The sequence below is a fragment of the Daldinia loculata genome (assembly GCF_022478755.1).
Source record: "Daldinia loculata strain CBS 113971 unplaced genomic scaffold F4817scaffold_65, whole genome shotgun sequence".
Lineage (NCBI taxonomy): Eukaryota > Fungi > Ascomycota > Sordariomycetes > Xylariales > Hypoxylaceae > Daldinia > Daldinia loculata.
Genome location: NW_026054919.1, coordinates 160,046 through 180,311, shown reverse-complemented (window position 1 = coordinate 180,311; position 20,266 = coordinate 160,046). Strand labels below are relative to the sequence as shown.

The 20,266-nt window shown below is 38.3% G+C and overlaps 5 protein-coding genes across 5 annotated transcripts; 4 read left to right on the top strand and 1 right to left on the bottom strand.

Moving 5' to 3' along the window:
• The first annotated feature begins 4,084 nt into the window (after nucleotides 1–4,084).
• F4817DRAFT_349633 (S-adenosyl-L-methionine-dependent methyltransferase) lies at nucleotides 4,085–6,269 on the top strand. The gene is made up of 6 exons (XM_049304847.1): nucleotides 4,085–4,717; nucleotides 4,792–5,048; nucleotides 5,125–5,470; nucleotides 5,520–5,655; nucleotides 5,722–5,757; nucleotides 5,838–6,269. Exons 1-6 carry the CDS (start codon nucleotides 4,538–4,540, stop codon nucleotides 6,119–6,121), a joined length of 1,239 nt encoding a protein of 412 aa, XP_049155269.1. The 5' UTR covers nucleotides 4,085–4,537; the 3' UTR covers nucleotides 6,122–6,269.
• Nucleotides 6,270–6,969: 700 nt separating this feature from the next.
• On the top strand, nucleotides 6,970–7,875 carry F4817DRAFT_361471 (NAD(P)-binding protein; the record flags this gene model as incomplete). The annotated part of the gene is made up of 4 exons (XM_049306415.1): nucleotides 6,970–7,192; nucleotides 7,247–7,427; nucleotides 7,517–7,609; nucleotides 7,686–7,875. The coding sequence occupies 4 exons, from the start codon at nucleotides 6,970–6,972 to the stop codon at nucleotides 7,873–7,875; spliced, it is 687 nt and encodes a 228-aa protein (XP_049155268.1).
• A 1,602-nt stretch (nucleotides 7,876–9,477) lies between these two features.
• F4817DRAFT_361469 (Ctr copper transporter family-domain-containing protein) lies at nucleotides 9,478–10,318 on the bottom strand (the record flags this gene model as incomplete). Its single annotated transcript, XM_049306414.1, has 4 exons — nucleotides 9,478–9,526; nucleotides 9,582–9,677; nucleotides 9,768–10,126; nucleotides 10,181–10,318. The coding sequence occupies 4 exons, from the start codon at nucleotides 10,316–10,318 to the stop codon at nucleotides 9,478–9,480; spliced, it is 642 nt and encodes a 213-aa protein (XP_049155267.1).
• A 424-nt stretch (nucleotides 10,319–10,742) lies between these two features.
• On the top strand, nucleotides 10,743–13,472 carry F4817DRAFT_252211 (ferric reductase like transmembrane component-domain-containing protein). Its single transcript, XM_049299179.1, has 4 exons — nucleotides 10,743–10,975; nucleotides 11,191–12,066; nucleotides 12,140–13,178; nucleotides 13,237–13,472. Exons 2-4 carry the CDS (start codon nucleotides 11,338–11,340, stop codon nucleotides 13,353–13,355), a joined length of 1,887 nt encoding a protein of 628 aa, XP_049155266.1. The 5' UTR covers nucleotides 10,743–10,975; nucleotides 11,191–11,337; the 3' UTR covers nucleotides 13,356–13,472.
• A 428-nt stretch (nucleotides 13,473–13,900) lies between these two features.
• Nucleotides 13,901–15,557, top strand: F4817DRAFT_252088 (homoserine kinase). Its single transcript, XM_049299178.1, has 3 exons — nucleotides 13,901–14,440; nucleotides 14,571–14,869; nucleotides 14,929–15,557. Exons 1-3 carry the CDS (start codon nucleotides 14,017–14,019, stop codon nucleotides 15,268–15,270), a joined length of 1,065 nt encoding a protein of 354 aa, XP_049155265.1. The 5' UTR covers nucleotides 13,901–14,016; the 3' UTR covers nucleotides 15,271–15,557.
• The last annotated feature ends 4,709 nt before the right edge of the window (nucleotides 15,558–20,266 follow it).

The window sequence follows — 20,266 nt, the reverse complement described above, 5'->3', positions numbered from 1 at the left end:
AAGAATTGAACGATTGCCCGAGTTTACGAGGGGTTATGCCCGAGTTTACGAGGGGTTATTGTGTCGAATTTTTTCCATGGCCCAAATAGGAAAGTAACTCAATGGGCAGTATATGGCACGTGCGCAATTATGTAAACTCGGGCATATTGTGCAGCCCGCAGGGCTGCCTCCAGTATCTACAAGCCCTACACTTCGAACGATAGAAGTATGATTGTACTAGGTCATAATGAGATATCCAGGTATTATTCCCGTGACATGGGCGATTTTATTACCTGCAGATATGAATACCTATTCTATACATGAGGCATATGTCCGATTAGGATCCTAGCGACAGCCCTGAGTTTTATCCACTCTCCACAGTCAACACTCCTAAACTCAAAATATTTATTTCATTCGGGATCTTCAATTAAATCCCTGGATATTTCCTTATCGAAACTAATCAAAAACTCCTTGCCTTTATTCTCTCTAGAAGGGGGTCTACCGTTCGCAGCGGGTGTACGAGAGATAATTTTGTGTCCCTTTATGCTCGCGGGGTGGCTTGCTTTATTAAACTAACAGTATTCGCCAAGTAGACAACTACTGTCAGGGTATAAATGGGTTAGGGGTAGTTACAAGGTTAGACCTACTATATAAGGGGCGCTGCGCGCCCTTATAAGGGGGTAGAAGGCAGGCGTTAATAGTTCAATATTATCTACCCTGACACTATTACATCAATCAAGGGTAAAATATCTAACAACTACCTCCTTACTTATTAGTATATATAGTGATAGCTTTTAACCGTAATTACACGAATCTAAATACCAAGATTGATTCCACTTCCGCTTAAATTACATAAATATGACATGAGGTAGCATGATAATTATTCAAAATAGGTACCTATATATGAGACCATAGCCTAATATGTGTCTTACTACCTACTATTACTATTCACTACCGGGATCAGGAAATCTTAAGGAACTACATCTGTTTTCCAAAGGTCACTCTAGATACTAAGTTATAATCAAAGGATCGCTACCAGACATAGTCAGTAACTTAACAAAAACGTGTATATAATACAGGGGTTTCCTTTCACTCATAAAGAAGTTCAGTCAACCATACCGCTTATACAGACGTTATCTGCATCAAATGTAGCTATTTGGGGCTTAATTTGCTTGTAATAAGCCAGCTTTAGGATATATATGGTTATCCTACTTACATTATATGGTACAGTCTCGGTTTCAGTAAAGTTTCTAACAAACGACACGGCCAAGAGCATGGAGATTCTTATATAAAATGTGGTGAGGCGTACATTTTGCTTAGTTTCGCAAATTATTATGCTATAACATATCTCTAAATGTGCTTATCTACCTACCTTTTATTATCATGCTATTCTCGACAATAGTGGTACGGTTCGTACGGAGAATGTGTGGCTGTAATACACAAGCCTCAACAACGACTAGTAGAATCGTTATATTGCACTCACTTACTGTATCAGTATCACCTAATAAGGTGCGAATATCTGTAATTGTAATATTAATGATTACTGTGTATCTAGGCTAGGTGTTGGCTAACCCCTGAAAGACATTAATAAGCCCCGTTAATCAGCCTTACTAGGTCAGCCTTACTAGGCTACTTGACCATACTGCAGCTATCTTAAACAACCAGGAATTAGTTGATACCTTTATATAGTGAAGCTCACACCTCACTGCACAGCTTGAACTGGAAACTTAAGCCCACAAAGCCTAATACAGTCTCCTATTCGTACGAGTAGGAACTGGATGAGCTCATAACGGACGTAAGAGGTATGCATGACATATGAGAATAGATGAGCTTTTGTTGTTATGAATGATGAATATTTGAATAAAATAGGGAAATGAGATGAAGACGTTGGTAAGCGTAACAACCTTTCTAGAGGCGGTAAGTAGGATAGGATACTTGGCTTGGGATCCACAAGCTAAATGCAAAGTTCGGTGGAAAGCGTTTCCATAGCCCCTCGATATTATGTCGCCATTCTTAACCCATTATCCCTCGGTCCCGTAGTGAATGCTTGAGAGGGACTGTCAACGTATCATGTCTTTACAACTGCTTACAGAGAACTTCGATCATCGCGGTGCGTAATATAAGCAGTAATAAGCTCCGACGTCATGATACATGCTGTCTAATCTAATGCCACCGTAAATCGTTGAATATGATGATCGTATATTCTTTCAGGGATTGGAACCGGTTAATCATGTAGTGAAATATAAATCCTTGTGGATAGTCTCTTATGATAGGGGACACCAAGTTATAATAATATTAGTGAGGTTTCTTTTTGATATCTAATAGTGGTAACGGCCTTCTATATATGGAATATATATATCATGGCCAAAAAGGAGCAGCTAACGGTTCTTGCCATGTATAAATATTTAATTGACATGTTTAAATGATGCTAATATATTTTAATTTCTAACAATATCACTTAAAACCTATCAAGTATGTCTGGTGTATAGTTTCCCCGCGGGGGTGATTCCGGCTTTGCAGGTTGACCGCATTGGGCTCGAATCCTAATACCTACTGTATCCTATGTCGAAGCTTAGCATTTAATATATACAGGTCAAGATGACTGGTAGAGCAATTCTCACATGATGATAAAGCAGCACAGATTAACGGTATGTCCTTATAAGTACCTATCTAGGTACGTATAACCGCACGATAGTTCAACCATTCGTCAAATTTTACGTACAACCAGGTTAGCGATACTTTTGGCGCATATATGCGTTACATTCCCGCTTTAATCTTAAAGAGGATCCAAGCGCATTTGGTATGGTCGTGCAATATCAGTATTGGCTTATAGTTCTATGTTGTCATCCTGCAAAATTTCTGATAACGCAACTCTTCGGGACCGAGCCCCTATACCGGGATTTCGCCGAAGCGGCTTACCAACTACCTAATAGTTGACCTAATTTGTTTAGAAGAAAGCGAACCGTAGATTTTGTAAGAACGGGGCGTCGATCATGCATACGGTATTTACCGAACGAGATGTTTGGCTTTCAGCCACTAGAGTATTAATAGCCATGATCATCGACAGAACATGTCTATATTCCGCGATTGGCAACTAAGCGGGGTTACTACAGTCTTTGCATTTTCATGTAACCATTTAAAACTGATAAATTTGACATTTCTAAGGTGGCTAAAATATGGAAGATAGCAAATTTTAAAATGGTCAATGAAATACGATTCTAAAGATTAGTTCTAGAAGGAATACGTTCTTTTCTAGGCATTGTTTATTATAATTTAGGCTAGTCATATTAATTAAAATTGGGCAGTTTGTAAGATTGTCTATCTTAATTCTATAAACAGATCACATTGTGCTAACTGTAGCAAAGGAAAACCTGTATAGGGGGGAGTGTCTCAAGTAGACGAGAAAGGCGCAGTGTATAGGGGTAGGTACATACCTAAGTACCTAAATCTATTACAGCAAGGCCAACCTACACCAATCCTGTAAAGATGGGTATTCTAGCTACAGTACTATAAGTAATCCTCTCGAAGTATTTCATACGGGAACCTATATACGCCGTCGGTTTGTTTTGAAGACTATGTTCAGAGATACAGATTGGAACCAAAGCAAGAGAATTAACAACTAGTTACCGAAAACAAAAACGATGGATATATTCGTATCATATATAAGTACTAATAAGTAAGTGGAAACACCCATAGAGATCTACGGCATCGTTTAAGACTTTGAAATTTATGGAACTACCTAGGTAAGACAACCAGGTATCTTCGTTCTAACAATGGGTTTGGTATCTAAACTAACTTAGGTACCTACAAACTGCAATTTATGATTTGATGATCTGCATGATCGTAGCCAAAGAGAACCCCCCAACTGAATCTGTTGTATCCTCTCCTGCAATATCCGGGCAGTTGGCATTATTTAGGTACCATCTTAGTAAGCCCATTTGTCAAGACTACCTATGCAGTGAGAATGTAACCTTGATCTAACCATACGTAGGTAACCATACTCGCTAGGGTTGTCACATGTGCTCTTAATACTGCGAGATGCATTGTAACATAAAAGGCTACAGCGAGTAATGAGGCTCCTCTATACAGTACCTATATCCCGTCTAGGATATAGCCGCGTCTCGTCATTATCAGTCTACCGATTCCCCTAACCCCACTAACCCGCTAGGAACGTTCCCAAGAAATCCCCAACCATGGGACGCTTACGGATTACCCCGGCTTCTGCTAGGGCTAAGCACATTTCAAATACTCTCGGTGCCGACAGCTTCTATCAGAGTATCGGTGCGATATGCGCGAGCTTCCGGTCGGCATGTATACTCGTCAGCGGCGCCGAGGAATCAGGTGTTGTGTAGGAACAAGATTCATAATTTATATATCTTCCCTGCCTTATAGAAACCCCCTTGGAACTCATCTTTCCTTCGGAACTTCCCGGTACCTATACCAATTCAGAAAAGCATCAAGAAGTGGAGATTGCATCATTTCTCCTTTAGGTAGCCGCCACGGACTAGAAAATCTTCACTGACAACAACTTGAGTCTGAAGAAGGATCTACATTCAATATGACGGCTTCATTAGAGTCAACTGTGGTATTCCTTGAGAAGTTGGCCTCTGACCCCTCTAGTATAACCTCTGATGTCCTATCAGAGGATCATCTTCGGAAGAGACTCCTCCTAGTGATTCAGAAACTCGTCCCCGAATTAGAAACGCCTGAGGAAGCTTGCCAACGGATTCTATACAATGTGAGCTCACTTGTTCCTTGTGAACTGTAAAACTACTCTCCTTTTCTACTAGTGACTAACAATTTTGACCAAAGGCCCTTGAAACCCCCACAGCTCGTATCGCTGTAGATCTCAAGATTTTTAATATCCTCAAGGAATCACCCACGCCCTTAACAACGGAGGAGCTTGCAGAGAAGTCAGGTAAAAATCCCGATAGGAAATTATTAGCTCGCATCTTGAGATATCTAGCTTCTCTGAGCATGATTCGTGAAGTTAACACTGGACTTTGGGCTGCAAGCCATTTTGGAAACAACCTATCAGGAAACGGGCAGAGCGCAGGGGTCGCATCTATGTAAGCTATTCGAGCTCTCATTTGCGCAACCCAAACGCCACAATAAGCAGCTAATCTTGACTTCTTTCTTAATTAGGGTTGACAACTGCTTTGTTTCCATGGTCAATCTTCCCGCCTTTCTCCGGCTTCATGCATACAACCCGCCCGATGCAAAAAGTGAGACAGCTTTCGCGCTTGGGAATAGGGTGAGCCCTGAGGAAGCTACCTTCTTCGACTGGTTGAAAACCCGCCCGGAAAATGCTAGGAATTTCAACGTCTTTATGGGCTCCCATCGGACGGGCGTGAGGACATGGCTCGATCGCCCGGAGATTATAAACGAAATCACCGATGCGTTCAAGAAAGTGACCGCCCGCAAGGAAGGTGGTGAAGAGAAAGGGGTATCCTTCGTGGATATTGGCGGCGGCATTGGCCATCAATGCAAGGTAAGTTTATCCTAATAGATTACTAGAATTGAACTAACAAGAGAAATAGGCTTTCAAGAAGCGAGTACCTAACCTCAAAGGAACAATCATCTTAGAGGATCTAGAAGAGGTGGTAGCCAACGCGGAACTCGAACCTGGCATCGAAAGACTGGGCGTTAACTTCCTCGAAGGCCAGCCCGTTAAGGGTAGGTTATTATTCGTAGAAATTGCTCCTGGGAGATAGGATGGCTTGGCTAATTTTTCTGACGTAGGTGCGGCATCGTATTATTTCAGGAGTGTTTTACGAAGTAAGTCCCTAGCCCCTTATGAGGTAGCTACCCCTTTTATAGTATACGGTCAACTAACAAATTTGTTCCCTCACGTTTAGACTGGCCTGACAGGTACTCCCGGTCGATCCTCGGTTACGCCCGAGATGCCATGGATCAAGACTCTCTGCTACTCATTGACGAAATTGTACTGCCAGATCGTGGTGCTCACAGATATGAGACACAATTAGACTTGACAATGCTCGCAATGCTCAACGCCGAAGCGAGAACTGAGACACATTGGAAGCAACTGCTAGCTGAAGTAGGCATGGAAGTCAAAGATATTGTGTTCTACGAAGAAGAAACCAGAGAAGGTATCATCATCGCTAAGAAAGTGGCAAGTTGAATCATATGTTCACGGAGTTATCAGTACTAGATTAGGGCGCACGCATGAAAGCGTTTTCAACAAACTTTCGGTATATACCGATCAGTAGTTAGACGTAACTCAACTTAGTTTCGGATCAAATATTTAAACCCTTCGTTGATTGCTTAAAGCATTTGAGGCGCCACACCGGTGAAGCGTAATATAGCGGCTTGGGTTGCTGATTGGAAGTCTTGACACCTTCTATTAATTGACCCCCAAGCCCCTTTTCTCATCATCTAATAAGTCATCATACTTAGGACTAGTTTGGTACAACATATGAAGCGTTATCCGATGCTTGTACCATACCACGCCAAAGTGAATCCGAATTTTCTACCTAAATAATATTTAGAATGTTAACTTCAAATTTAAAGATGTATGGAGGTTTGTATCATAGCAAGTTTGATTAGATGTAGTAAGAAACCCCACATTTCCAGCTTGGTTTAAGCTGTATTAGTGCAATCAAGCCTCACTTATACAGTAGCGTTTATTTGCCCCTTTTCAAGTTGTTAAGAATTCCATTTCAAATATCTAAGCAGATTAGATATAATAACCCGAAATCTTGCTCATTTCATATTCTCGGCGTTTATGGTGATAAATATAATATCGCCGGGTGATGAGATTTGTAACACATAAAATGTCACTTTAGTCGGCCAAAGTCGCCGTAGCGCTAATTGCATATCTATCCGCCGGCCACGGACGTATTAGTCGACTAATTTGGCCGGTAAGTAGAGTATATAACTTTCGCGATGAACTCTTTTCAGGAAGCTCACTTCACCAGAATCTCATCTTCATACAACTCCATACTTGCTATACATTTTTCCACATTCACCATGCCAACTGTTCTAATCATCGGGGCCGGTCTCAACACTGGTAAGGCCGCAGCCGAAACCTTCTCAGCCGCAGGGTACCAAGTTGCTGTGGCATCTAGGACTCAAAAGCTCGATTCCAAGTACCAGTACTATGCATTTGATGCTTCGAAGCCAGAGACAGTGCCGACTCTGTTTGAGAAAGTGACCGCTGACCTTGGTGCGCCCAGTGTTGTTATTTATATTTGTCCGTCGCCCCTTTCCCTGCCGTAGCTCGCCCCCTATGTTGACATATTCCTAGCTGCCGCAGGTCACACCAGCCCTCCGGAAAATCCATTTGACGTGGAACTAGAAGAGTTTAGAAGGGGCCTAAATATAAATACCACTTCTCCTTATTATGCAGCACGGGAAGCGGTTAGGAGCTTCGAAAAACTTGGCCCTTCTGGTCTAGGCCCTGACGGGGGCTCGTTTTCTGTTTGTAGGTAATGGTTTAAACGCCATTGCTCTCCCGGGCTTCATGACCTTTGCCGGTAAGCCATATCAATCTATTTATTTAGAATATTTAAATAAGAACCGCTGTTAACTCTATAATAGTTCAAAAAGGTGCCACCTCACATATGATCCAAAATCTGGCGCTGGCCGAGTATGATGGCAAACCATACAAGTAAGTGAATCCACTGCAATGGAATAGAATGCGGCCGGATACCTCTTGACCAAATAACTTACAAGATATTCTATAGATTCTATTATCTCGACGAGAGGCACGCCGACGGTTCATACGTGACTAATGACTTGAGTGGTATCGGCCACGCTAAAGAGTTTCTCAAGCTAGCAAAAGACAGCAAGCAGGGACCTTGGGATTACACCTTTGTCAGCGGAAAGGGGTACGCGAAATTCCCGCACGTGGAGGTCATGGCTTGGAATCCATAGTGGTTTTTAAAGGTGTACCTGATGCGTCTTGGTGAACTGTATCATTTAATCACTCATTACTATATTGAATAGGTACGCAGGAGCATATCTAAAGTTTACATCGCTCCCTATACCATGTGCATTCGCTATAATGATATAAATTGACAATGCCCAAGTCAGAAACAAACGACTTGTTCCGTTATTGTGTAAAGTGATATAACGAAATATGAGATTTTCTATGTTAATGTTGCCTATTTGAAACTAGTTTCTATGAACAATTCATTATGCCTGTAGGATATTAACTCTTCAAGATAGCGTATTGCACCTTATTTAATTAATACGCAGCCGTGACTATCCAGGAGCCTCGATAGGAATGCTAGATTATTTAAACTAATGTTATAGAGTAAACCGTAACCATTCGTTCTATCAGCCAAACACCTCCACCACTACCATTACCATTAAAACCATACCCACCATCACCTTACCATAACTTGATACCTCCTTCAAAATACCCACAATGGCAAACAACAATTCTGATAAGTCAAAGGTAGTAGGAGGTTTTCCAAAGCCCGCGGAGCCTACAACCTACCCAGCGGCCCTGGTGGGAGGCAATTCAGGGTCATCCTCAAAGTCATCTGATGCTACTAAACGAGCAGCGCAATCTGCCCTTGGGCTGCTTAACCAATCAGGCAAGAACAAGAGCGGTGGAAAATAAACACTATCATTTAAGGCCATGTACGTCTATTAGATAGACTCTATTTGGCCAAAGATTCGGGGTTAGCTAGATCCCGATTAGACTCGCAAGGGTCACTGCCCTCTCGTTAGAGATTTTTAGAACACTATTATGCGCTGCTTTTAGCATTATTGAGTAATTCAGGCTATTAATTATCTACTGAGAAGGACATAGGTTGATTATACTGAATCCACGAATCCCATGCTTTAGTAAATTTTCTTGGGCTAGACCAAACAAAACAGCTAAGCTATCACTGCTAAATCCACGAATATGAGAATTGTTGCTGGGTCCTATGTAGGTACCTACCTATCTATAACACTTAAGGAGTATACCCAAAAAGCGTACCTAGAAGTAACTTTAGATCCAGACTATAGAAGCCAGTGAGTATACCTATTAAGAACACCCTTTATTCTTGTGGTATCACGTTGAATCCTAACAGACCCACCCCCTTGAATGGCATAAGACTCTACCTTCACTATTACATACATGTTCTCTCCTTAATCCATATACATATCTTGAGATACTCTTGAAAGGTCAAATATTTATTCACCTAAGAAACAACGATGGCATGAAAAGTAACCCGGCGGAGAGAGCTTACTGACAAATGGGAAGAAAATATTTCTTGTATATGGATACCCCCTATATTTCATAAAACTAATTGTATTATCATCCAGCTATTTTATACTCAAATTAAGAGACTCTCAACTAGTCTTCTACTATAAAGCCGCTTTATAACAAGAAACTGCAACTCCAGTCTATCCAACCCCTTAATTACCCTTCTATTACCGCGCCCAACCGATCCTCAGCCCGTGAACCTCCCCCAAACTCCCCGTACCACAAAAACGATACAGTGATACAACAGCATACCACAAAAGACCCGAATAGTAACACTACGCACAACACACGGTCGGCTCCTTACTCGCACTCGTTACAACATATCTTTGAAGAGAAACGATTAGCAATATTATTCGGAAAGAATCCATCAACAACGTACCCTTCGCCCAGAGGTTCCCAGTGGAAGATAAATGCGCCAATGTAAGCGCCGACGAAGATGGATATGATGATGTAGCCGTTAAAGTACATTGCGAGTCTATCATCTGAGTTAGCTGGGTGGTCATGAAGTATCGTTAGATTCACCAGTTTTAAGTCCGTTAGAGTGCAACATAGGACAAGAACGTACAACATAACGAAATACGCCACCGCGAACTGGACCATGTGCAACAACGCTCTAATCGCCTGCTCCCAAGCCGTTGGCCTGAATCCGCTTGCTTGTAATGCGCCTTGGCGAGTAGATGTCGGGCTTGCCATCGTAGTCTCATTGTTACTATCTTTAGGAGGGACCATAGACGCAGCCGTAGCGGCCGAAGCGTGCTTTCGAACGAGATATCTATCGTACTCCTTCGCAGTGCGGCGCAGGAGCTCCAAGGTCATGGTAAATAGAACAACGCCGATGCAAGACCCGGCGAACATGCCGGGAGTGGTGTTGTGCCATGAGCGAGCGAGGAAACAGGAATCGATAGTGTACCAATTCCAAAGCATCTGTTCTTATTAAATCTCAGGTTCTTTATTAATACTAAAACATGGTGAGCATACTGATATCTTGCAGGCATTGCCTTCTGCCGCCGAAGCGCCACTCATATCCATGGTCAAGTCCGTAGATGTTGTCGCTACGATGTTTGCTGTTCCTGCAAAGATGACATAGACAGTCATCGACAATATATCCACGTTCATTAATAACATATCTAGCCTTTATAATTAGTATACGCTATAAGCCAACGCGAAAGTTTACTTCCGACATTACCAAGCGTTAGCCAGAAATCTTAACGTGTCGCCCGTTGCGTCGCATAGAGGACGGGACAAGAATCCCGGACATCTGGATCCGCATATATTCCGACAACGAACACGGGGGGCAGCCGTCCATCAAAAAAGCTTCGCCTACTTTATCATATCTTAAGTACATAAAGCCAAGGGCCATATGAATTGTATGCGCAATTAGACAGTGACAGGCGAGTTGTTCAGCTGCCGCCTCGGGCGTGTGTGCCATGCGGAGCCGGCAGAATGACAGGGACAGGGGTTTAAATAGGAGTGAGCACGTTTGAGCTGGTTTATGTATATGGACCGTGTGTTTGGGCGTTTAAGAGATCCAGCCTTGACTAGCACGATGCTTTTTACGGTAATAAACCGCCTTTACTGCTTAATGTATAAAGTGTATACTATATAGTGCACCTTGAGGGTGTTGATGTTCGCTGTTCCGACGGTATTATATCCAACCTGTGCTCTTCAGAGTGTTGACATGGTTATATCGCCTGCTACTAAGTTTTGTGTAAGACTCTAAACTCCATCCCGCATATTCGTATGCGTAACGGTGAGCGTCATGCCGTCACCAGTGTAAGTCAAGTCCGAGTTCAATAAGACACTACTCTCCACATTTTGACATATGGTAGCTCGAGTTTAACGTCCTGAAGGATGTTGTGCTGTTTTCTTCCATCTCCCCTAATTTAGTATAGCGTCGTAGTGTGTTACGAATAGTTTGGCCGCATGGTAATTGGGTTCCCAATACTTGCTCACAGACATTTTGCCTTAATTAACCGGCACCATACCAGCTCAAATGATTCTGCATGGATTAGCAACCAAAACCAAATACAAAATGAACTAGTCGTCACAGAAGGCGCAGCGTATTATCGCGTCGAACTTTTATTTTATCCTTCATCAGTATTGTAGGCTCGTTTGCCTCCGGAAGGATCACCAAGATGACGGCAAGGTCGATGTCCATGCCTATGGGCGATAGCCCTACCTCGGAGAATGTCACTAGCCTTCCTCTTTCTGACCCGCGGTGTAATAGCGATGCCTGCGATGCTTTCGCGGCTGCCCACAAGGCTTCGCAGGCAGCGGTGTCGTACGATCACCAGTATGAGTATGGACACTATACAACTTGGTATTACCTAGCGGCGATTGGCGTTGCTATGTTCGTCTATGTCTATCGTCTGAATCGGAACCGTAGGGCTCGGCAAGGGGTTCCCGGGTCTGAAAGGTTGATGCCGACTCGTAAAGTACTCGCTCTCTTCCGCGCGGTTAACTATCGACACCTCAAAGGCCGCGTGGCAGATTATTTCGGATTCCCTTCCCTCGGGGCGTTTGTCTTCATTGCCGTGACATCGTTGTTCCTCCTCCTAATGACTTTCCTGGTTCACCCTTACTATCGAGGTCGACGAGGCTATGGCTCTCCTCCTTTGGCTGTCCGAACTGGGTTAATGGCGCAGGCTTTGACACCCATCATTGTTGCCCTTGCTGGCAAGGTCAACTTTATCACGATGCTTACCGGTATTAGCCATGAGAAGCTGAATATTTTCCACCGTTGGATATCGTACATGTGCTTATTCTTGAGCATTGTTCATACGGTGCCCTTCATCGTTCAACCCCTGAGAGAGGGTGGACCTGCCGCTCTCCGGAAACAGTACTACAAACCTGGCGGCATGGAGGTATGTGATTTCCCGCCCCTTCGGATTCTTTGCCGTATGCATGCTGTGAAGACTGACACGAGATCCCGAACAGTATACAGGAACTCCGCCACTGGGTATACTTGTAGGCATTGTCGTGTTATCCATCCCATGGATTCGCCATCGGTTCTACAACTTTTTCTACCGACTGCACATACCCATGTACATAGTGTATCTCGGTCTGCTCTTCTGGCATTCGAAGCAGGAGAAGGACTCGTGGGTGTATTTGTACTCGACGCTTGCAATCTGGCTCGCCTCATGTTTAGTGCGCCTCTTCTACAAGTGGCAGACATTCAGCATCTTCCGAAACTGGTTCCAAGGGTTCCCGGCGAAGCTTGAAGAATTACCGGGCGGTATGACGAAGGTGACTGTCCTTGCGCCCCTAGACTTCCAATGGAGACCTGGTCAGCACTGCTGGGTACGAGTGCCTCACCTATCGTTGCTACAGAACCATCCTTTCACGATCGCAAACTTACCTAAAGTTCATACTCCGGGAGTGAAAGTAGATTCAGAAACCCAAAATATGATCTTTTACGTCCGTGCGCATCATGGACTGACTCTTGATTTACTTAAATCCGTCACAAACCATGATGACGCAGAAAATCGCAGTCGTTCTATTTCTGTCCATATTGATGGGCCGTATGGTGGACTTATTGAGGATGTACCCGCGTTGTACGAATCGTTAATTTTCGTCGCTGGAGGCAGTGGGATTTCCGCATGTCTTCCGTGGATTCAATATGCGGCTAGGCGCATCACTGAAGGTACTTCAGTGACCAAGAGTATCCGCCTTGTGTGGATGGTTCGATACGCCAACCAAATACAGTGGATAATAGAGGAATTAGAGCCCCTCATCAGTGCTCATCCGGATCTAATCCAAGTGGACTTTTTCGTGACAGACTCAAGCACAGCGGCGGTGTCAAGCATAGAATCCGATAAAAACTCCGATAATGGAGTAATCGGCAGCAAACCGAGCAAACCGAACGAGAAGAGTACAACGACGGTAAGCCCGAAGCTAGGACAAGTGCATAACCAACGTCCCTACTTGCCTACTGTGCTTCCTACTCTGATCACGGCGCAACAGTCGTTTATTCTCGGTAAGTCCCACTCGCAGCGACGAGTCGTTAGGATATACACTGATGCAGTTAACCCTAGGTTGCGGACCAGAGAGTTTAAGGACGGATTTAGCAAATGCGGCGTCAGCTGCTCAAAAGAAGGTTCTTGCTGGAGATGCCAAGATTATCACGTTGCACACAGAGTCTTTCGGCTGGTAAGTTGAGAGGTACATATTAATCCTAAGCCACGGGTTAGAAAAGAATGGGAATAAAAATGTAAAAATGAATGAACGACCTAAAGTACAAATCCGTATAGCTGTAAGTAGTACCTAGGTACATACATAAATGGAAGGTACATAGGTACCTAATACATACCATCATCGTTCAAATATCGGCCAATCATAAGCTTCTAGCCGCCTCATTAGGGCAGCTACCTACCCCGCAATAGTAGGATGGGTAAGATCCATCGCGGAATTGCACCTTTGGAAATCGCCCATCGCCCTGCGTCAGCCGGACCACATCCGGGTTACACTACCACAAGCTCCGTCATCGGGGCTGATCTTAGCACAAAGTTGAAAATTTCCAATTCGGTCAGCAACAAGATTTCGAGACCAGACTCATTGAGTTTAGTTTCTTATGCGATATAACTAGATTGTTTGAAATAACATTCAATATTTCCGGATAGCTTACCTGCTTCCTAGGTACTTTAGTTACCTAATTGACTTTGCAATCCTTTATTTTTCGAGCTTCCCTCACTTAATCGGACGACTCTAATTTTAGGTCACGGACATTTTGTGTCCAAGGTCCGCCGAACAATTCGTCGTCTCGGTACCCCGAAATCATACCCCTACGTAGATCCCTTCTTTTAAACGGAACGAGCATGGAATCATTCACGATTCGGACGCCGTGCTCGTCGGCCAACATCGGACCCGGTTTCGATGTCATCGGCCTAGCCCTGTCTATCTATCTTGAGCTGCGCGTCACCATCGATCGCACCAAGTCTTCGTCTCAAGAGCCGCTTAACTGTCGTATCACGTATGAAGGCCAAGGCGAAGATTCAGATGATGTACCGCTAGATCCGTCCGCAAATCTAATCACTCGAGTTGCGCTGTATGTTCTGCGGTGCCATGACCAACGAGCGTTCCCTGTTGAGACTCACGTGCACATCATTAACCCCATCCCATTGGGTCGTGGTCTTGGCTCCTCTGGTGCAGCCGTTGTTGCCGGCGTAATGCTAGGCAAGGAAGTTGGAGGCCTGCATCATCTAACTAACGATCGGCTTTTTGACTTCTGTCTCATGATCGGTATAACTCGCCTTCCTTTTAACACCTGATGTTCTCAGGTGCTAATCTTCTATCTGAATTTTCTTCTCTTTTCAAGTTGCTGTTAAATATTGGAGTATGCAGGAAGCTAACCTCCTTTGTCTCTCCCTAGAGCGCCATCCTGACAACGTGGGCGCTGCTCTGTTTGGTGGATTTGTAGGGACGTACCTAAAGCCGTTGACGCCCGAGGACGTTGCGCGTGTCGAGATCCCACTTAGTGAAGTACTTCCTGCGCCAGCGGGTGGTCTTGACACGGGTGAGCGACCGCCGGAACCGCCGCACGGTATTGGCCACCATATCAAGTTCCCCTGGTCCAAGGAGATCAAGGCTATCGCCATTGTGCCCAACTTTCAGGTGCCTACAGCCAAGGCACGAGAGGTACTTCCGAAAGAGTACCCACGACAGGATGTTGTAAGTCACGAGTCTTTGTCTGAGACACCCACCCCATAGATATACTGATCGCGCTTCAGACCTTCAACCTGCAGCGAATAGCGTTGCTACCTGTTGCGTTGGGACAATCGCCTCCGGACCCGGATCTCATCTATCTCGCCATGCAAGACAAGTTGCACCAGCAGTACAGACAGACATTGATCCCTGGGTTAGGTGAGATCGTTGAGTCCATGTCACCAAGCACTCAGGAGGGGTTGTTAGGAGTCTGCTTATCGGGCGCCGGACCTACGATCCTAGCATTGGCTACTAGTAACTTCGAGCAGATTGCCGAGAAGATCATAAGCAGGTTTACGAAGGAAAACATCGATTGCCAATGGCTAATCCTGGAGCCAGCCGAGGGTACCAAGGTTATTCGGGCATGAGGGTCAAGCTGATGAGCACGTGAGCTTTAAATCGATACCCGTGTGACTACACGTCATAGTCTTATATAGACCAACGAACGGCTGAGGTCGACTTCGGATCTTGGGAAACATCCCCGAATTAAGCTTATTTTAACTGAAAGACTAGCGGCGGGTTAGGAGATATTGGGCCTCTGGATAGACGACTGCGACTAAAAATAGACAAATTAGTTTCGCCGATGAGTACGGTTGGTTGGTTGTTGTTGTTGTTGTATAAGTTGTATAAGTGCTCTTCTTTTTTTTTTTTTAACTTCAGAGGGCTTTCATTGTGAGATGGAATATTGAATCTTGAAATGCCTACATTACGCCTGTTAACCTAGAATAGTAAGCGAATATCTCGTAGCGCTCCAATAAGATGAGCATCCACTAGTAGGCTACGGATTGCTACTCCAATCTGCACATACCGAGATAGGTACTATTCTGCAACCTCATCTTGCTGCAGAGCTCAGGGAACCAGGTCAAACAAATTCTTAGTTTATTCTAGTGTCCATTTCCAAGATTCTGGAGATGTTAGGCTTGCTCGATGTAACATGTGGCTATGCCGCCTTTCCCGTATCTTCCTCGATCACGAGCAGTGGTTCTGCTGCAAAGGAGTTATAGTCCTTATTCTGGTAGCTTGGCCGCGCGCAGCATTCAAAATCCGTCATGTGAAAATAGCATCCTCTTATTACACATGACGGCAACTTCCGATTGGGCTTTTATTCTGCGCCCAAGTTAAAAAAATGTGGTGCAATTTCCAACGGGGTGCATGTACATAGGAACAGCTGACGTACGGTGACAAGGGGAATGAAGGATTTTGAATGCAGCCCTGAATTAACGCATCCGCAGAAAATAGTGATCAGCCCCCCTGTCCTGACTATTCTGGAAGTCAGCTCCTTAGCTTCGTTGGTTAGTAAGTTAGGACATAGTGTCAAACAGCCGATACGCACAGTTAGGTAATAATTGAGGCAATATTGATGTAATTATTGATGATTTGATTGTCTATTATCAAAATCGTGAGAACGCGTGGAATGCGGGTAATTACACTGAAATCAGAGATTTCAGGTCACCTAACAGGGCTGACTAATTTGACACACCCCCCCCAGATGCAACCGTAAGGTTAATCTGGTTTAAATAACCTTATCTTTCAAGTCATTAACAATCTAATTTTATCCCTTTTAACGCCTTATATACTCTTAATTTCCGTTAACACGCATCTTTTATTTTAAAACTATTTTTTCATCTAGTTTTCGTAACCTTTTTGCTTATAATTGTTCCGTAATATCCGTTAATTTTATTTAATCTTTAAATCTTTTATATAATTCTTTAAATAACGCTTTTATAAATCCATTTACAATTATATCTCTTAATTTAACATAATTTATTTTTATACAACTTTTTTTAACTTTTTACCGTAACCAATAATTATATATATTAACGTATTTAAACTTCGTTTTTAATTTTTTAATATTTTTATTAACTAATCTAATTATTTACTTATTATCACAATTAATTACAATTATAAATTGGTTTAAATTAACTTTAAAATCTTAAATTAACCATATAATAAACATAACCTTTTTTACCGCTTATAATAACGTTAATAATTTAACTTTTATTATAAATATAATTATTATATTTTACTTATTTGTTTTTTAACTTATTATACCTTTAAATAACTTTATCATATATACCTGAAAACTCTTTTAATTATTAATATTATTAGTAAATAAAATATTACTAATAACCTTAAAAAAATTACTACCATTTAATTATAACGCATACGTTTATATATATTTAAAATAATATAATACATAATTAACTACTTTATAATATTTTAAACTAAAATTATTATTAAATTTTAACAATTTTAAAGTTACAAAAACAATATCAAAATATATAATCACCGTTACGTATAAAATAAACCTTATCTTTTATTAATAACAACAATTAAACTTTTTTAAAATTATTTTATTATACGGTAACAATTCCTCTTTTATTATTAATATTACAAAGATTTATGTTAAAAATCTTACAAAATTAACTATTTTATTAATATACAAAAATTAATTTAACCAAATTAATCGCTTTTTACAATCTTTTATTATTTTAATACTTAAAAACCATTATAATTTATTACTTTTAATAAGTTAATATTATTACTTTAAATTTTACGTAAATTAATTTACCCGTAATTCCTTTAATTTAAAATATACAATTATTATATTATTAACATAAACAAATAATAATATCTTATTACTTATAAATATATACAATTTTTAAAATATTAATTTAAAACTTAAATCTTTTAACATTATTATAAACTTTTATTACCAAAATAAAAATAACTTTTTTAAATTATATAATGTTTTAATTAACTTTAATATATTACTTAATCGTTGGTAACTTTAAAACATTTTTATAAATACATTTTTTTTAAATTTAACGTTAATAAAAACGTTTATTACATTATATTATATTAACTTAAAATTAAATCTTATAACTATCGTTATTAAAATCTTAAAAAACTTTTTTACTAATATTAAAACATATATTTCTTTAATGCTTAAAACTTATTAATTACTTTTAATTATTAACTTTATTTTACACTTTTATAAATATTTATATTTATTAAATTTATACACATATACTTATATATAATTAAAGATTTATTACTTATAATATTTTAAATTAATTTTTAAGATTTCCTTTTACGTTTTTATTTAATAATAACTTTTTAAATATACCTTTTTTACCTTTTTAAATATTATTTTATATAAATAATTTTTAAAGTTATTATACCTTTTAAAAAGTTTTAAAAAGTCTTTTTAATGCATTTTTTTAAGTTTATTTCTTTATTAATAATTAATTTTAAATTACTTTGCTTAAATAACCAAATTATATTAAGATAACTTGCAAAAAAACCGAATTTCCGTTGTTTTATTAATCGTTTACTTTTTATACATCTTTTTTTAATTATTTAATTTACTTGCATTAAACGCGATTTACCAGATTTCGACTTATAAAATTTATATTTTTAACAAAGTATTAAAATCAACTAACGTTTCAAATTATATCGTTATTATAAACAAAATTATAAGCAATAACGCATTTAAAATTAATAAAAAAGTAAATTTTACAATCATATAAAAGTAATTAATCTTTAATAATATACTTATTACCTTAAATTTTCTTAACATATTATTTATTTATAACTTTAAATTTAACGTTAACACATTTATATCTTTAATTTACTTAAATCTATTATTATTTATACCATTATTTACAATTAAATCAATTTTTAATTAAAAATTTTAAATAAATTATAATATTTAATAATATTATTTAATACTTATATATATAAAATTATTATATAATCTTTTTTTTAATTTTATAAAATTTTTATTAAATAAATTATTTTTATTAAAAATAACATTTCGAATTTTTATTACTTTATTAATATAAAGATTTTATATTTTATAAATATTTATTAAAACGTAACTTACAAAATAACTTATTTAAACTTTTAAATTTAAACGTTATTTTTTATTAATCTTTTTTAATATATTAATTATTAAAGCATAAACTTTACAACTATATACTTATAAATAAATTTATTAAAACTTTTTTTCCCAAGTTATAATTCCGTTATTTATTACCATAAAAATATAAAAACGGTTATATGACATACGTTAATTATACTTATATTAAAATATATAATTATATAAATACATAATAACTTTATAAATTTTAAACTATAAAAAATAAAATAATTTTACATATAATTTTATTACATATACTTTATCTTTTATTACACCTTTTAAACGTTTAACGGCATTATTTTATACTTAAATATAATTCGTTAAAAACTTTAATTTTATATATTAACTTTTAAAAAAATCTTTAATTACCGGTTTAATTTAAATAATCTTTTAATTTAACTTTTATATATATAATATTACATCATATTAAACTTTTAACAATTTTATAAAGTTTTTAAATGCTATAATTATTATTTTAAACTTTTTATTATTTAAATAATAATCGAAAATTATTTTAATTTAACAGTTTATAATTAATATTAAATTTATAATATTATTATTAAATACTTTTAAAAAATAAAAATTTAATACTAACTTTACCTTAAAAAACTTATTAATATATTATAATATACGTTTTATTTATTATTTAATTTTTACTATTTTATATACTTTACATTTAACAATAATAAATTCTTTAATACATATTTTTTTATTAACGTTTATAAAATATTCCAAAACTTAAAAATTTAAATGGCTTAATTTATAATACCATTTTAAAGTGTTAGTTATGTTTAACAATTTTACAAGCTTTAAATTTAAATTGTTACGGCATATATAAAAAACGGTTTTAAAAACTTTATAAAATATATTTTTAAAAATAAATTAATTATAACAATTAATAAATTCGGTAATAATAATACCGTTTAAATATTTTAAATAAATAAGTTTATATTAATTATTCCATTAATAACTTTACTTTTTTAATAACTTTAATAATACAAAGTTATAAACAAAATTTTTATAATAAATAACGTTTATTAATCGTATTTATATATACTTTTTTAAGTATATAATACATATATTAACGTTATTATAACCTATTACCTTAACTCGTTTTTCCTTAATAATTATATAATTACTTAAAAATATAATCTTAAAATTAAAAAATTAAAAAATTTAATTAAATACATATATAATAATTTTTAAATTTAATATTATTAAATTTTTTAAAAAATATTAACTTATATTAAATAAAACATTTAATACTAATATTACAAAAAAAACGCTAACTTATAAATTTACTATTTAACAACTTAATTAATTATCTTTTCTTTTAATATTTTAACGTTATTTTTCCTTTTTTAACGCCTTTATTTTAGCCGTTAAATCCAAAATATATTTAAAAATTATTTCCATTAATTTAAAAACTATTAAATTAC

Excerpts from the sequence above, each read along its gene's own strand:
- F4817DRAFT_349633 (XM_049304847.1), top strand. The coding sequence starts at position 4,538 with ATGACGGCTTCATTAGAGTCAACTGTGGTATTCCTTGAGAAGTTGGCC. Across the intron at positions 4,718-4,791 it reads GCCAACGGATTCTATACAAT|GCCCTTGAAACCCCCACAGC; the intron begins GTGAGCTCACTT and ends TTTTGACCAAAG. Across the intron at positions 5,471-5,519 it reads GCATTGGCCATCAATGCAAG|GCTTTCAAGAAGCGAGTACC; the intron begins GTAAGTTTATCC and ends CAAGAGAAATAG.
- F4817DRAFT_252211 (XM_049299179.1), top strand. The coding sequence starts at position 11,338 with ATGACGGCAAGGTCGATGTCCATGCCTATGGGCGATAGCCCTACCTCG. Across the intron at positions 12,067-12,139 it reads ACAAACCTGGCGGCATGGAG|TATACAGGAACTCCGCCACT; the intron begins GTATGTGATTTC and ends GATCCCGAACAG. Across the intron at positions 13,179-13,236 it reads GCAACAGTCGTTTATTCTCG|GTTGCGGACCAGAGAGTTTA; the intron begins GTAAGTCCCACT and ends AGTTAACCCTAG.
- F4817DRAFT_252088 (XM_049299178.1), top strand. The coding sequence starts at position 14,017 with ATGGAATCATTCACGATTCGGACGCCGTGCTCGTCGGCCAACATCGGA. Across the intron at positions 14,441-14,570 it reads TGACTTCTGTCTCATGATCG|AGCGCCATCCTGACAACGTG; the intron begins GTATAACTCGCC and ends GTCTCTCCCTAG. Across the intron at positions 14,870-14,928 it reads AGTACCCACGACAGGATGTT|ACCTTCAACCTGCAGCGAAT; the intron begins GTAAGTCACGAG and ends ATCGCGCTTCAG.